This window comes from Neolamprologus multifasciatus, chromosome 17 (genome assembly GCF_963576455.1).
Source record: "Neolamprologus multifasciatus chromosome 17, fNeoMul1.2, whole genome shotgun sequence".
Taxonomy (NCBI): Eukaryota; Metazoa; Chordata; class Actinopteri; order Cichliformes; family Cichlidae; genus Neolamprologus; species Neolamprologus multifasciatus.
The window spans coordinates 26,604,276-26,619,562 of NC_140455.1; the positions used below are offsets into that span (position 1 = coordinate 26,604,276).

Genomic DNA, 15,287 nt, shown 5'->3' on the forward strand with positions numbered 1-15,287 from the left:
CTGTTTGTTATTGTATCACCTTGTGTGTATGCAACATACAGCCGAGATATATTGGTTCTGCTGTTTTAAAGTCTCTGAGGCTTTGGCCATTATTAAATTACATCCTCGAGCAATAAAATTTAATGCAGTAATGAATACATGTGATTATTTTTATAGTGAGCACAGGCTATGTGGGGGTACTTTAAGAGCCGAGCAAACAGTGAAAAGTAGTGGCGGCGCAATGCTTGCTGTGAGCCAGCCCGCTGCATCGTGGATTTCAGGACCACGGACAGCGATCAGCCTCATTCCAGGGCAGATGTGTCCACAACAGAGGATGAAATCCGACTTAGTTAAACGTTCAGCTGCGAAGACATATATGAGTGATGACATTAACGCCTGTTCTGTTCTATTTATAGTCATATTAATATTGATGTGCCCCCTCCCCCCACTCTCAGCCTCTAGCTCAGATATAAATACCCCCCCTCCCGCTGGAGCCAATTAGTAAGGCAAATCTTGCCATTTTATCCCACACCTATTCACAAACCTTTCACCGTGATAAACATGACGTAAAACCCAAATCTGCATATTGTTTTCGTCGGCAGGTTTCTACACCCCAGTTTCACAACCCAGCATCCCCCACCCCCCACTCCTCCTCCACGACACCATCGGTTAAAATCCAATTCGGTGAAATTCAGGGGTAAACGTTTAATTGGCGACACCGGGGCGCGCATTCACGGCTGACGGTGTCGGGTTTGTTTTAGCTGGGTGTTAAGGCGTCGTTTGATCGGAGAAAAACACACTGGGCACGACAGATTTTCTTACCCAGCAGGCATTTCGAAAATTTCGCATAAATACTGGAGGTGTGTCTCTTACGCACATACCACACATAAACAGTGACCAATACTGTATATTTCTTAATACGGAACACACACACATACACACAAATCGTTTGCTGGGTTAAAATGAGACGTGTATGTCTGCGTTAGAAGCGCGAATGGCTGTACGACTTAATTGCCAAGAGAGACATCACAGCCATGCAGATCATCAGATCTCGGTGATTATCCATAAGAGCGAGCTCTAAGAAGGGAATCATTTCTTGGAGCGGTTGACATGATTTTTTTTTTTTTTTTTAATGGGCGTGATTGGGCTCTCTGCCTCCTTTAGAGCATCTCAGATTCCCAAACGATGCTTCACACAACCACAACACATCCACTCGTGCCCATCCTCTCTCCGTGTCGTATAAAATGGCCTGGTTAGTGTGGGTATTTGAAGTGCATCATAAATGCGGTTTAAATTCCCTGCCTTCGTCCAGCCGCCGCGCCTCCGGACTGCCTGCCTTGCGCCCTTGACATCGCCGCGGAGAGCTGCCGCCTCTGCTCCTCGCTGAGTTCACTCAGGTTGACCGGTGTCCCGTCTGAGACCCGGTAAAAGCCCCCCTTCCCGTCAGGTGCCAGCCCCTCGGGTAGCCCAGACGGCGGCCCCTCGCCTCCTTCAAGGCTTGCTTCGTTCCCCATGATCGGCCCCTCCCGTCCCCCTGTTCTCGGATCAATGCGCGATCCTCTTCTCGGTTTTTATCTCCAGCGGGAGAAAGCGCTGCGAAGATGCTGCTCCTCGGTTTCTCGAAACATCTCAGATGATTTGTCACGGCGGTTACTTTACGTTCAGATTCGGTGTTGCCCTCTGTTTCCTTTCACGACGTTTTTCTGTCCCTCGCATCTCTGCAGCTGTAGCTACAGCACATTTAACCACAGTTTTCCGTAAGAGGGGTCTCCGTTTTTACAACCGCTCACAGCCACAAAAGCTGGCTTCCGGTACAGTCTTACAAAATAAAATTAAGAGGAAAGGAAAGCGTTTTTTTTTTACTGAGCATTTAAAACTTAAACTGCGCAGACAACGACGTATTTGGACTAGTGAAGGTTAAAACGGATTAGTAAAGATCGTAAATGAAAATGAAAGAAAAAAAGAAACCAATTTATCCTTAAACGTTTCATCTTCAATTATGACATTTGGATGCCTTTATAGTGAAGCGGAATTCGACTTCCGCTTTGTGATACTTGACGTTTTCACGCAGGTTTTCCACCAGCCTCTCAGCTCTGATGCCCACCGCGCATGTTCCTCCTCTGACAGGTGATCCGAAGACATCAGCGGGGGAAAATATGGATTTAAAGGAGACCTATTCGTCATAATGTATGGTTCACTGATGCCTTCGTTTTGAGTCGTATGTTCAGCTTCTCACAAGTTAAAGCAGGTAAAATAGATCAGACAGCTGAACGCATTTGGAGCTCCTTGGAAGTGTTTGTTGATGTTGCTGTATAATGCCCACACCTGCACTAACCATTCAGTTATAGTTAAATTATATAGATCTAATACAAGGAGGAAAACAATCACAAAGTATGTAACGGACATCTGCAGTAGTCCACAGATGACTCCTAACAAGAAGAGTAATTCATATGCCTTTTCAGTTGGCAGCTGTACATCTCTCTTTCTCAGTTTTTTTTAAAATCCAAACTACATTATGTTGTCAGATATGATAATGTGCATTTGAAATCAGGTTTCACTGACTGAAGCCAGATAAGTTGCAATGAATTCTTTATCTCCTCTCTCCTTGTGAAGATTTAATTGCTGTTGTTATCATGAAGAACACAGCACAGGATCAAATGAGCGTAATATAAAAGGAGGGTAATGAAAAGACAATGCAGAGGCAGCAGTATGTTGCATCTTTACACCATAACACCACCACAGCAACACACACACAACAGTCCAAAGCTGTAAACAGAATTACATTAAACCTGCCCACATGTTGCAAATTAAACCTACAGTGTATTTAGCTCTATTGTCTTGAGAACATGCACAGCAGGCCACCAGATTCGGCAAGTAGGATATTAAAATATGTCGTCTCCGCTGTACATCAAGGAGATATGTCACGATATGACAGCAAGTGCTCATTTGCTGTTTTGTATGTGGAGCTCTGAGGGGGGAAATGTGTCCTCACTTACCCAGTTCAAAGCCCTTAGTACCTGGACTAGCTTGGTAAAGGGAAAACCTGGGTAACTAGACAGTGCAGTAGAAACAACAAAGACCAGAGCTTTAGTGCTTGTGTCTATTTCTTCCTGTTATATTAATAAGAGAATGGTTAGGAATATGAGCATGTGGCACTACAAATCATCATTTTACCACTGTTTACATGTCATGACAGCCCCTGCAAGTGGGATGATATTTGTTTGTCCTTCAGATATCTTTGTTTTTAGGCATTGAAAGCCATAAGCCTACACACGAGAGTACAGTCTTTTGATTTTTTGCTATAAATATGTTGGAATAGAAATAATTAGATAAAAAATATTTGATAAAAATCTGCCATACAACCTATTCAGAGAGATTATTTAATGAAAATTTGGTATAGATGACATTTTAATTCAATTCAATTCAATTTTATTTTATTTATATAGCGCCAAATCACAACAAAAGTTGCCTCAAGGCGATTTTAGATCAGATTATCACTCTTGTGTCTAAGACCAAAATTTGGGGCAAACAGCCCCCCACCCCCTCAAATTTAAAGTTTTTAATTAGCGTTTTTTTTTATATAAACATGTACACAAATTATGGAGAAAAAAAAGTTCTTTCATCAGAGTTAAAAACCAGCAAGGATTCCAGAAAGTTACTCAAAACATAGGTCAAGAAACAATGTGTTTTTTCAGTGCTGATTAAAGAAACAGCACCAACAGTACCCAACAGTACCTTATTGAATATTTGTTTCATCCCCCCATCATACGCTGCTACTCCCTTTATTCTTTTGCACAATACTATGTCACTTTCTAGAATCGCCTGCACTGATAGTTAAGTTATTTATTCTCCAGGATATAGTTATATATATTACTTCGTTAGAGTTATGTGATACTATGTCTCGCACTATCCTACTGTATATTACTGTATACTACTATTCTTAATGTATATATTGTATATCTTATTCATCTGTTCCTCTGTCTCTCCTGCTGCTTTGAGCATGTACATGACAAAAGAATTTCCCTCGGGATAAATAAAGTTATTCTTATTCTTAAAACAAGGAGTGTGTAGGGTTATTTTTGGGGTGTGTGTTTAGCTATTTTTTTTTGGCAAGATAGTAAAGAGCAGACAAGAAAATAGGGAGAATGACATGCAGCAAATGGTCTGGGGTGGATTCAAACCCAAGCCCCTGCAGCCTTTTGGCATATGGCTCCCCCACACAACCAGGTGAGCTATAATAGCCTCCCCCCCTCCAGTTTCCAGTTTTTATCGACACCCAAGCTAACCGTGTCCTGGTTGTAGCTTCACATTTAAGTGAAGATGTGTGTTAGGCATCTCATTTAGTTGCAGAAGAAGAAGAAAAAGGCCAAATGTCACATTCTTTGTTTCTTATATTTTAGAGTAGGAAAATGTTAACCATAATTGGTGTGGCTACAGCATTCAAATCCACGCTTTACTCCATCCCTTTCACTGTTTCCTGTAATGCTTTGCTTTTTCTCTGAGCCTTTAGTACCTCTTTCTGCAAAAACATGCTTTCTTCACCCTAACTTCACCTCTTTGGCTTTCACAGATGTGAATATTTTTATAGTTGTCTCCCTCTTTCTGCTTTCTTCCTGCTTCCTCTCCTCCTCCTCACCCTCCTCCTCACCTAAACGAATGTGTACGTGTAGGCAGAGGTGAGTTTCGGTGTCTGTCTTCGGTGATAAATGATGGTGGTGTAGCGATTGCTCGGTTCCTCCCCTTCTTTCCACTGACTGCCGAAGCATGCCCTGATTGTCTCTACGCTGTGAGGCGGAAGCAGTCCATACATACGCCTCCATCTCTGGCGTGTGTGTGTGTGTGTATGTCTCATCCACATAGTCACATAAACACACTGACTGAAGTATTCAGTGATGCAAAGCAAAAGCATTCACCCAGACAGACGGACGGGCAGACAGTCACACACACAAACACAAACCAGCGTACAGGCGCAACATCAAACACAGGCCTAGGGACAAGCACTCTCTGAGGCATGTGCAAACCCAGCAATTTATACAGACACATACACACCTGCATACAGTGTACACATACACTTATTAGTACAGTGCTACCAGGGCCCTTTAGGCATGCTTCTGTTATAAAAAGCAAAACTGCAGAGGAGTGAAATGAGTATTCAGATTATCTTGTTAATTAAGAGAATGAATCAATACAAAACAATCTGAAAGCGCTGCATTACAAGTAGAAATCCAACACTCCCAGGACCATGACAAGTAATTTTAATACACCACTTCACTGGACATGTTCACACTCACGAGGCAAACATACACTAAAGCATTGATTTAGCCTTTAAGGAGACATTTATTTGTTTATTTATTTATGTTTTATGAAGAACCTTAAATCAAAAATGCAACCACAGCTTTCTGGACTAGAAATGTACAATACTTCCTTCTGTATTAGAGTAGAAGTTCCTTAAAGTGTTGCTTAAAAGTACAATAAAACTAAACTTTAGTAGTACTTTAGGTACTCTCCAACACTGAATCAGGTGTCCTTCTGGACACTCCGAGAGGTATGTGTGTTCGTGCTGTGTAGCCTCATAAGTGTAACTTGAGTCTGGTAACCAGATAACACACACTGGGCTGTGTTCATTAAATTTGAATAGTCAGCTGGGGTATGAAGCAAAGAAGCTAACAAATGCAACATGTACATATATATATATTTTGCTCTTGCACACCACTGCAAAACTCAAGTTTAAACTACAATTTCCAAAGCACAAGAATAGGCTTACACTGTCAGAAAATGAACCAAATACGGCCAAACACGGCCTTGTAGATTGATTCCTTTGTGAATACAGTGTAACACCTGTTTTTCCCTTCTTATATTCTTGTCTAAAATAAAAAAAAACCTGCAAGAAATTTCCCAACTTCCTCCAAATTGCTGTCCTTATTCTAAGAAGAGCAAGCAAGAGCTACATACCTGTGTTAACGTGCACAAGTATGCGCTGCCTTCTCTCTCCAAAGTCTGTGTGCGATGAGGTGAAGCAGCTCCCAGGTGACGGTGTACTTGCAAGTGACGTTTAATTTCTGGTACATTAGGACTGAGCTTTCCTTAACCTTATTAGCATCCTGGCACAAGCCTAATTCCGCCTTCAGTGCCAATTTTTTCCTGACCACTGAGGCACGATGGACTAAAAATATTTTTAAAGTCGCAGAGGCGCCTTCCCTTTCTTTCGTTTCTCAATCTTACTAACCTTATGCACAGGAGCGGGAGCACGTGGTAGGCGTGCTTGAGTGCACCTGCTGCCAACGCACACACACTAACAGACAAAGACACACTCATGCACAGACATAAGCGGCCACACTAATCCGCTTTCCCTCTGAAAGATAGGCCAATCAGACACTGCTCTGCACTGTAAGCTGTTTTCTTGTACACAGACTTCATCTGAGCACATCTCTGCTGTGACTTGGTGCCAAACTTGAGGGTCAAGTTAGCCCAGTGGGAAAGAAAACCACCCAAACAAAAACAAAACAAACAAGCAAGAAAAAAAAGGATCCATCATCAATTATTCATCTCTTGCCAGACTTCATTTTTCCCCTCATTTCTTTGGCCTCCAAAACTGCACCGAGAGGCTTCAACACCACCATCTGTTGAACCCACTAAACACAAACAAGGGGAGTGGGTAGCAGTGGATGACATGATAGCAGCATTACAGAAAACATAGGATTACTCTGTGGTATTTAAAAAATAGGACGCTCTTCTTTCTCAGAGTATTGCTGAGGCCGTTTCCTTGGAGCTAAATTCTCTGTGAATAGTGTTCCTCACTCCCTGAAGACACACAAAGGCGTCAGATTCAGAGACTCAACACAAGTTATATAAATCCCTTTGTTTCATACAAACACACAGCAGCACAAACACAAAGAGCTGAGAATGTCGACATATATATGAGCGATGAACTGTTGAAAAGCCTGAAATCATGTTTGAAATGTGGCTTGAAATATGATGAAAACCAAATAAGACTTTTTCTTTGCTTCAACTGCACGGAGGAGGAGATGGAGTCTCACAACACCTGTCCTCATCTGCAGCTTCTCCTCGATATACAAAAGGATCACAGACTTGCTGCAGTATCACAGTGGTCAGCTCAAAAGACTTCACGCTTCCAGTTTTAAAAAAATTGCAGGAAAAAAAAAATCTAAAATTGATGCGTGTTGGATTTGCTTCCCGGAGGTTGTTATGGTGCTAGGGTGAAGGGCGTGGGAAGGAGACTTTAACTGGTAACAGAACTGTTAATAGGATTTGCAGGTCATTGTCTGGGAGCAAATCTCAAGCCAATTTTCCAGTAGCTGACTGATGTAACAGCAGCGTACACTTCTTGCTAAATAAAGGTGGAGTGGTTACAGCGGGGTCTTGATATGGAAAAACTGCAGGGAAAGCGGGTAATTATAGCACAAGTAGCCACAGTTTCCACTTTAGGCTCAGCTGGTGAGAGGCACAGTGATCAGTCAGCGTGACAGCACTCTGATGTTGTGTTCCTCGGAAGTTTGAATTCCTGTGAGCATACCAGTCATTGCGAAATCTGCTCAATGGAGGCGGCAGCTCGTGCTAATTAAGAGAAACTTTCTGCAGCGCATTCCACAGAAGCTGCAGTCGAGTGAAAACACAGCGCAAGGATCTTTCATGGGGGAAAACTGCCTAAAAACTGGGTTTTTAAAACAGCGGCGAGCTCCTGTGATTTAGCATTAATTTTAATGTAAATAAATAGATTATTACCTTAAAAAGGCTTCTTAGAATTTCTTTCTGTTTCCTGAGAAGTCATAGAAGAGCTATGGGGAGGGGGGAGTCGCCTCAACAGGCATTTAAGCAAATGAGACATCCCTGCTTCGGAGCTGTCATTTTAAAGTGATGTCAATTAATTATGGCGTATGGCACAGTTGCAAAGCCTGCTGCTATATTTTATGATCTCTAAGCATGACAGTGTTCGTGACAACTTATTTACTTTTAATTGAACTCACAACGAGGTCTAGTGAGACAAGAATTTATTAAAGTCATACAAACACCCGCAAACAGTGAAGGGCTTTGAAATTCACGCAGAGCTGATTATCTTTACAGCTAATATAACTCACGAATAGAAAAAGAACATTTATTTGTCCTGTTTCCACCATGGTTTTTTTTTTTTTAAATGTATTTATTTATACCTCTTTTATACTTTACGGATCCAAAAGACTAATCTTAAGGATATACCTGTGCATCCTTCTCACATCTCCTCCAGTAGGTGTCCGATCTCATTGCTCTTCTTTTCGCCACATGCATTTTAGGATTCGAGATACCCTTCAAGATGGTACACTGGGATGAACTTAAGAGTCATGGACAAGAGGAACGTGGAGATCATGAGGCTGGTCATGGCTGCCATGGTCATGGGTTGAGTTTTATTGGACTTTTAAGTTTTGTTTATTTAATTATTCGTTGTGATTCCTGGTGCATTTGCTGCTTTAGCCTTATTCCTCCCTTATTGTTCTTTTCTCCGGTGCCATGACATGGAAGCATGCTATCCTTGCACAGGAGACAACTAGAATCATAAGGGAAACAGCCAAAAGTCTCCCAAACTAACAAAATTCAACTACCAACAGCTTTTAAATAGAAAAGATTGAAAAAAAAAAAATAAAGGACCCACATAAAGTCAAAGAATCTGAAAGTTTAGCTAATCATTGCATGGTGCTGGATTTATAAATTTAAATACATTTTCAATACCAAATCACGTGCACATGTTTGGACTGTGAGAGGAAGCTGGAGTTCCTGGAAACAACCCACATAAACCGCACACAGAAAAGGCTCAGACTGGAATCAAATCCAGGATCTATTTGCCGGGGAGGCAAGATAGCCACCACAGCACCGCCCCAAACTATTCTTTAATTTGAAAATGATCACGTCACTCTTTACATCAGCAACTCATCTGCGCTGTTGCGCATCAAAATATGTACTATTTGCAATTCTAATCGCTGTTACTTTATCAAAAATATCTCCGTGAGTCAGATAGTAGATATCAATCTTACATTTCCTTCCATATTTTATTTTCTCAGGGTAAATATTCAGTTTGAGAGCACTCTCCTAAAGCACGACTCACTGCTATAATGGATTTGTGTTGTGCCCCTCTCCCACTCTCACTCCACATTCCTCTTTTATTCATTGCAGTGAGTTGACAGAAGTTGACATCTTAACTAATGCTACTCCAGGATCTAATGAGCTGATTCATCAGTAGTGGTACAGGACTGGGAGTAGCCCTTTGTTGGGGGAGAGGGGGAGGTAGAGTGCTCATTTTGGAAAGAGAGGTGAAAGGGTTAATGTCAAAGTAATGTGGCTTTAAATGCCAATCAAGTCATGCACACCCCCGTGGTTTATGAATCATTAACAACACACACCTGTTGTCAGGGCAGTGCGTCACAGATCGTGGCATCGTCATTTTGCCCCAGGGTGTAAGTCCCTTGTGTTTAGCTAAACTAAACACAGATGAGTCATAGTGAGGGCAAATTCAACTGAGCATGTCCATTCAAACACATCATATTTTGGAGCTAACAAGGTGGTTACATAAAATACTCCACGGGGCTTGGGGTCATTCTCTACATGCTGCCGAATTTTTCATGTAGTATTTTCCTTGGCTTGTAAAGCTGCTTGGACCAGAGAGCTTTGGCAGCCCTTGAAGATTTACCCAATCCTTGAGTGTAACTCTGCAATCTCCTCTGATTCAGTATTCTCTCCAGAGATGGTCAGGAATAGGTCATTGATCACCCCATCAATCACAAGCAATCAGCGAGCGGTACGTGGTTGAGGTCAAACTGGTGAGTGCGAATCAGATTATATCTGTACCAACAAAATAAGGAGGAAGTCATGCATGACTGAATGGCTTTTAGTTCAGTCCAAATTAAGGTATCTTTAAAGTCGAGTAAGTTAAGAGGCATAATTGTGACTCATTTGCATGCTATAAGTAAATAAAGAAATCCCTAAAATTCACATACTTAACACAACAAGCACCACGGGCAGAAACAGTACAAAAAAGAGGTAACTATTTTGAAAGATGTGGATTTTATAAAGCAATAATTCTAGTGATTCTTGAGATGCATGATGGGAAATGTAGGCTCGAATCCACTGTTTTGAATTTGATGATATTAGACGGTAAAAACACGAAAGGTCTGGTTACTGACTGTGTGTGAAAGATAAAAAAAAATCACTGTTAAAAAAATCGAGCTGAGTGTTTTCACAAACCACACTGCCATTTTGAAACTGGACATGGCAAGTGTATACCGAGGGTACAGATCAAAGGAGAAGTAAGGATGATTTATCACAGACCATACAAGGAGAAGAGGAGTCGCCTCTTGCTGGTCATTAGAAAGAATGCAGGTTTAAAGATTTCACTCACTTCACTTTTCATACCCCAAATCTACAGCCATCCTATATACAGACCATAGATATGCTTCACTATTATTATTATTATTACTCCTGAATGTTATCCAACCTGTACGTAAAATACTAAACTAACAGAATAGAATATTAATGGAATAAAACCGCTATTTGTTAAGAGCAGAATCATAGGACTTTGTATTAAAGAACTAAACTAAAGAACTAAAGAACTGAATTAAAGAGCCAGATCAATTAGTATACTTTAAATACATATTCAACTGAGTAGTGGGGAAATATATTTATTTAAATATATTTTCCATAAACCTTTCTAGATCTTGGAAGATTTAGAAAATTTTCAGCACTGTGCCAAATCCAGTCAATTAAATCAGTGTGTAGCCAAGAAAAGAAAGCTGCACCTGGAGAACACAGTAGGGTTCAGTCTTGATGGGAAATGTCATCTATCATCAAGAAGAGCTGCTTTGTATTACATCACCCAGTTGCCATGGTTTCCAGCTGCCACTCAGCTGCAGGGTTCCTAATTATGGGATCTCTTGAAGATTACTGCAACATGTATTTTTTGTCTGCTTATTTTGTTGGTTTTTGTTTTTTTAGCCCTTTATCACCATTCCTCTTCCCCGCTGTTTTTCATTCCCTCTTTCTTTCTCCCCTTTCTTTTTCCCATTCAAGTCTGTCCCGTATTTAGCAGGTTAAAATAAAATAAACAATAAAAGGTGAATCAAATAGACCAATACGGAAAGGTTGGGTTGGTTGATTTGGTAAAGTAAATCCGTTGGGCATCTTTCTTTGCCTTTAAAGAATAATTCTGATGGCAAAAGAGCCAAATGGGACAGGCCGGAAAAAAAAAAAGAACAAGAAGAAGATTACTGCAACATGCATCAGTTGCATGAAGTATAGTGCAGCTAAGGAACATTATAGACTGTGTGTCTATGCTTTAATTTTTTTAACAATTTTTGATGCACGAGCATGTGCAGGAGTGGACAGTTAATGAACATGCACGAGAACCTTCTGTTGTCATTTCCACAGTTCGCCATAACATCCTAACGCCTAACGACATCTATCTATCGCTCTCACACAGACGGACACACAAACACAGACATCTGTTGGACAATCTTTGGCACATCGCACCATGTCTCTGCCATAACCAGAAGCTGACAAAACTGCATTTGCTTAATTGAACAAAATGCTGAAATGCTACAAACTGATTAATATGTCTATAAGCCTAAAATGTTTCTAAAATGTAACATTATTATGTCCTGTTTTTGCAGAAAATATGTGAGAGTTAAATTCTTTGAACAAATATTTGGGTGTAAAGACCAAAAGCAGCTCAGATAACCTTAACCAAACCTCAGAAGATGACCTCAGAGACCAGCATATTTCTTCTTTCACCTGATGTTGCTCGCTTCTTCTCTCTTCTTGCTCAGTGTGGCAAAATGCATCATACACCCACAGACAGTGTAACATAATAATAAAATATTTGTCTGATAGTTGCCTTGAAATGTTCTGAACAGTACTGACACTATCAACATGGTTTAGTTGTTCATGATTCAAAGTCAATACTCAAATTAGCTCAGTTGAAGCCTAGTGGACAGCTAAAGGACAGAGTTCATAGCTACCTGTCAGTCAAAGCAGCGATGCCCCCCAAAAAGCTCATTTTAAGCCTTAATAACAGTTACATTGGAAAGTTATAAAATAAATACCTCCACACAGTCATACTGAAGAATTAAATTAGCTGTAGAAAACAAAATGTCTTTTGCACCAGACTGTAAACATGTTCATTCATGCTTCATAGCTAAACACTTGAACATGGCATGTATGAGGTTGACTTGCTTTTTGAAACGGCCCCAAGTGGTCGGTGCAGGAACTGCAATTTTTGAAACTTGCCTTCTTTTTTGAGCTGCTGCTTGACCACTGTCTGTACATATGCATGCCAGTTCTTCTCACAGCAGCTTTTTACAAGTAAATGACAGTTGTATTTAATGGCTGAAACATTCAGGACTACATCCAGGGTATAGTAAGAGTTGAGCAGCACCCCTTGAGGTAAAACTGAGTTCAAAGAGAATGAAAAATTATAAATTGGGGGGAGGGAAAGCTGCACTGTATCTTTGAAATATACTAAAGTAGCAGAGAGAGGGGACTAGCAGTGAGCTCAGCATTTTGCTGCTATCATGTCCTGCCATTGACCTAAATCTCCTCCTCTCTCCTTGCCCACAGACTTTATTTCCCACAATCCCTTGGGCTAGCTCCTGGGCAAGAAGGAATGAGTCAGAGCTTCTGAGCAGTGCAGAGCCTACTTTCTAAAAGGCGTGAGGCGCTTTGGATGTGAATACACATATATTGCAAATGCACTAGCACATATCATGTACTTTATTTAAATAAAGTACAGTTAGCTAGAGGAAATCTGAATCTGGACATTTTGACTCTACCAGTACCTACTGTAAAACACAGCCTGAGATACTATTATAATACGTTTGTGTGTAGACTTTTAGTAATACATTTCAAAAACTTTTTTGTTCATCTTTCACACATTATGTTGCTCTTACACTTTCGTAAGCAGTCCACAGTTTAATAATCCACAGTTTAAAAAAAACTGGATTATCAGTACCACCTCCTGAAGAAATAATATGGTTTCAAATAGAAATGTAGCTTTGAGGCACGGATATGATAGGAGACGTTTAGAGGAAAGCCCTTCAGACAGTGAGAAGCCCCCTTGAAGCAAAGGAAAGAGGAATAAAATCACCAAGACATCCTGTTTCTACAGCTGAAAGTGAGTATCTTAAGAACTCAGACTGACACACAGGACATTCAAGGACAGTAGTCATGGTAACAGGAGCAGTAAATTCACAATGTGCATAAAACTTGAGGGGCAGGGAAACTGTTTGCACCAGTCTAATCACTTCAGCTGACATACAACATGCATGCACTTACACATCCACATGTTACCTTTGAAGTCATTGCACCTGGATTTGAATGGAAGCTATTTCTATCTATCATAGCGTTATAAGGGTATAAGGTGGTGGGCCAGCAGCGACCTCTGGTGGATCTTCATGAGAAGCATATTTGGGTCTGAGTTTAAGGCTGTCTATAGATGGCACATGATCACTAGAAAACACATAATTAACAATATTTTTAAAGAAAGATGAGCGTTGCAGTTTCAGGATATAGAACAGGAAGATTGCTGATATTATAATAAACATCAACAATGCATCCACTCTGGCAAGTAGAAAGGTCAGTTTTGCAAGTCATCATAACTAGAGATAACTCCCCAGAAAGCTTCAAATGTCGGTGTAGATGTTTGCTAGCAGTGAAGAGCTAGTTCAGTCAAATTCCAGAAATAAAAATCTCACTTATCTCAAGTGGCATCGAGCCTTGCAGTCAGTTTCTATTGCACAAGTTGCCCCTGAGATTTTTGGCAGCATCACAAAACAATAAAGGCGTATTCATTATTAAAGCACTATGCAGATTGCGCTTTAAAAATGTAACACCGAGACATTCCAGCTTTCCAGAACAGGCAGACATTTGGACACTTGTCATAGCCGGGCACGCACAAGGGACAATATTTTGGTAACGATGCCTCAGTTAACAGTGCCAGTGAGCCGACATGCACAGAACCTTGCAGACTAATTCACCTAACTCATTATGTGCTGTGCCAGGGATATTCCAACTGTGGTTTGCCAGAATGTCTGTAATGACTCTTTAAAACCAGAAGCTTATTATGCTAAACTTTTATTCCAAGAAATAGTCCCGATGGAAAGTGTTTTCTGCAAAGTTAATAAGCAGAGTTTAATACACTGCTGTGGAAATTTTAGCTATGCCCCCTTACCATCACCAGTAGAGCTTTCATCTGTGTAAAATACACTCACTGGCCACTTCATTAGAGATACCTGTCCAACTGTATATTAATGCCAATTTCTGGCAGCAGCTCGATGCATTTAGGCATGTCAGTATGGTCAAGACTACCTGTTGAAGTTCAAATAGAGTATTAAAATATTTCACCAACTGCTGATCTGAATGTTTTTTTCCACACAATCACCTCTCGGCTTTACAAAGAATGTTGAGGGGAAAAAGGAAAGAAAATATCCATTGAGTGGCAGCTCTCTGGGCAAAAATGCCTTGCTGAATCCAGAGAAGGGCCAGACTGCTCCCAATTGAAAGGAAGGCAACAAATAACCCAAATAACCACTACTGAGGTATACAGAAGAGAATCTCTGAATGTCAGACCTTGAAGGAGATGGGCTTCAGCAGCAGAAAACACACTGGGCACCACTCTTTTCAGCTAAGAACAGGAAGCTGAGGCTACAATTCATACAGGCTCACCAAAATTGGGCAATGGGAGATTGGAAAAATATTGTATGGTCTGCTGAGTCTTTATTTCTGTTGCAACATTTGGATGGTAGGGTCGGAATTTGGCATTAACAACATGAAAGCATGGATCCTTTCTGCCATGTAGCAGAAGTTCAGGCTGATGGTGCAATGCGAACCACCTAGTTCAGCCAGTTTACCTAATGAAGTTGAGCATAAATAAACAGTGACTTTTCTCCAGAAATTCATTTTCTGTGTGGACGTTCCCAGAAGATGAATCCAATGCTGGTGGGTCTAGACTTCCAACATGACTTTAAATGCAGTCAGAAGTCAGAGTCACTTCTTCTATAGGCTCTCAAAATCAGAGAAAAGGCCATGCTTTTTTCCTTATATCGGCAATAAACTACCTGAATGAGCTGTTTTGGTTGGCAGCCTGCTGTGATGTCTTGAAAGGCTGGCCAGTCACCTCTCCTCAGGGAAGTCCAGCTCTGGAATGGCGGAGTGTAACGCAACAGACATTAAGAATATCAATTTTAGAGCATAACTTGAAAAAAAAAAAAAAACAACAACAAAACAAACAACAACAACAAAACAGGTGTATATACACATGAAAGAATGAATCT

At 40.8% G+C, this 15,287-nt stretch overlaps 1 protein-coding gene across 11 annotated transcripts in view; it reads right to left on the minus strand.

Annotated features, from left to right (window-relative positions):
- pcloa (piccolo presynaptic cytomatrix protein a) overlaps window positions 1–3,644 on the minus strand; it is a 58,698-nt gene extending 55,054 nt beyond the window's left edge. For 6 of the 11 annotated variants that reach the window (XM_085136873.1, XM_085136865.1, XM_085136864.1 and 3 more), the window contains exon 1: window positions 1,282–3,644. In XM_085136873.1, the coding sequence (XP_084992999.1) occupies window positions 1,282–1,493 (212 nt within the window). In that variant the 5' untranslated portion in view covers window positions 1,494–3,644. The remainder of the gene's footprint in view (window positions 1–1,281) is intronic. The other 5 variants (XM_085136868.1, XM_085136867.1, XM_085136870.1 and 2 more) reach the window with 4 other exon arrangements.
- Window positions 3,645–15,287: the final 11,643 nt, after the last annotated feature.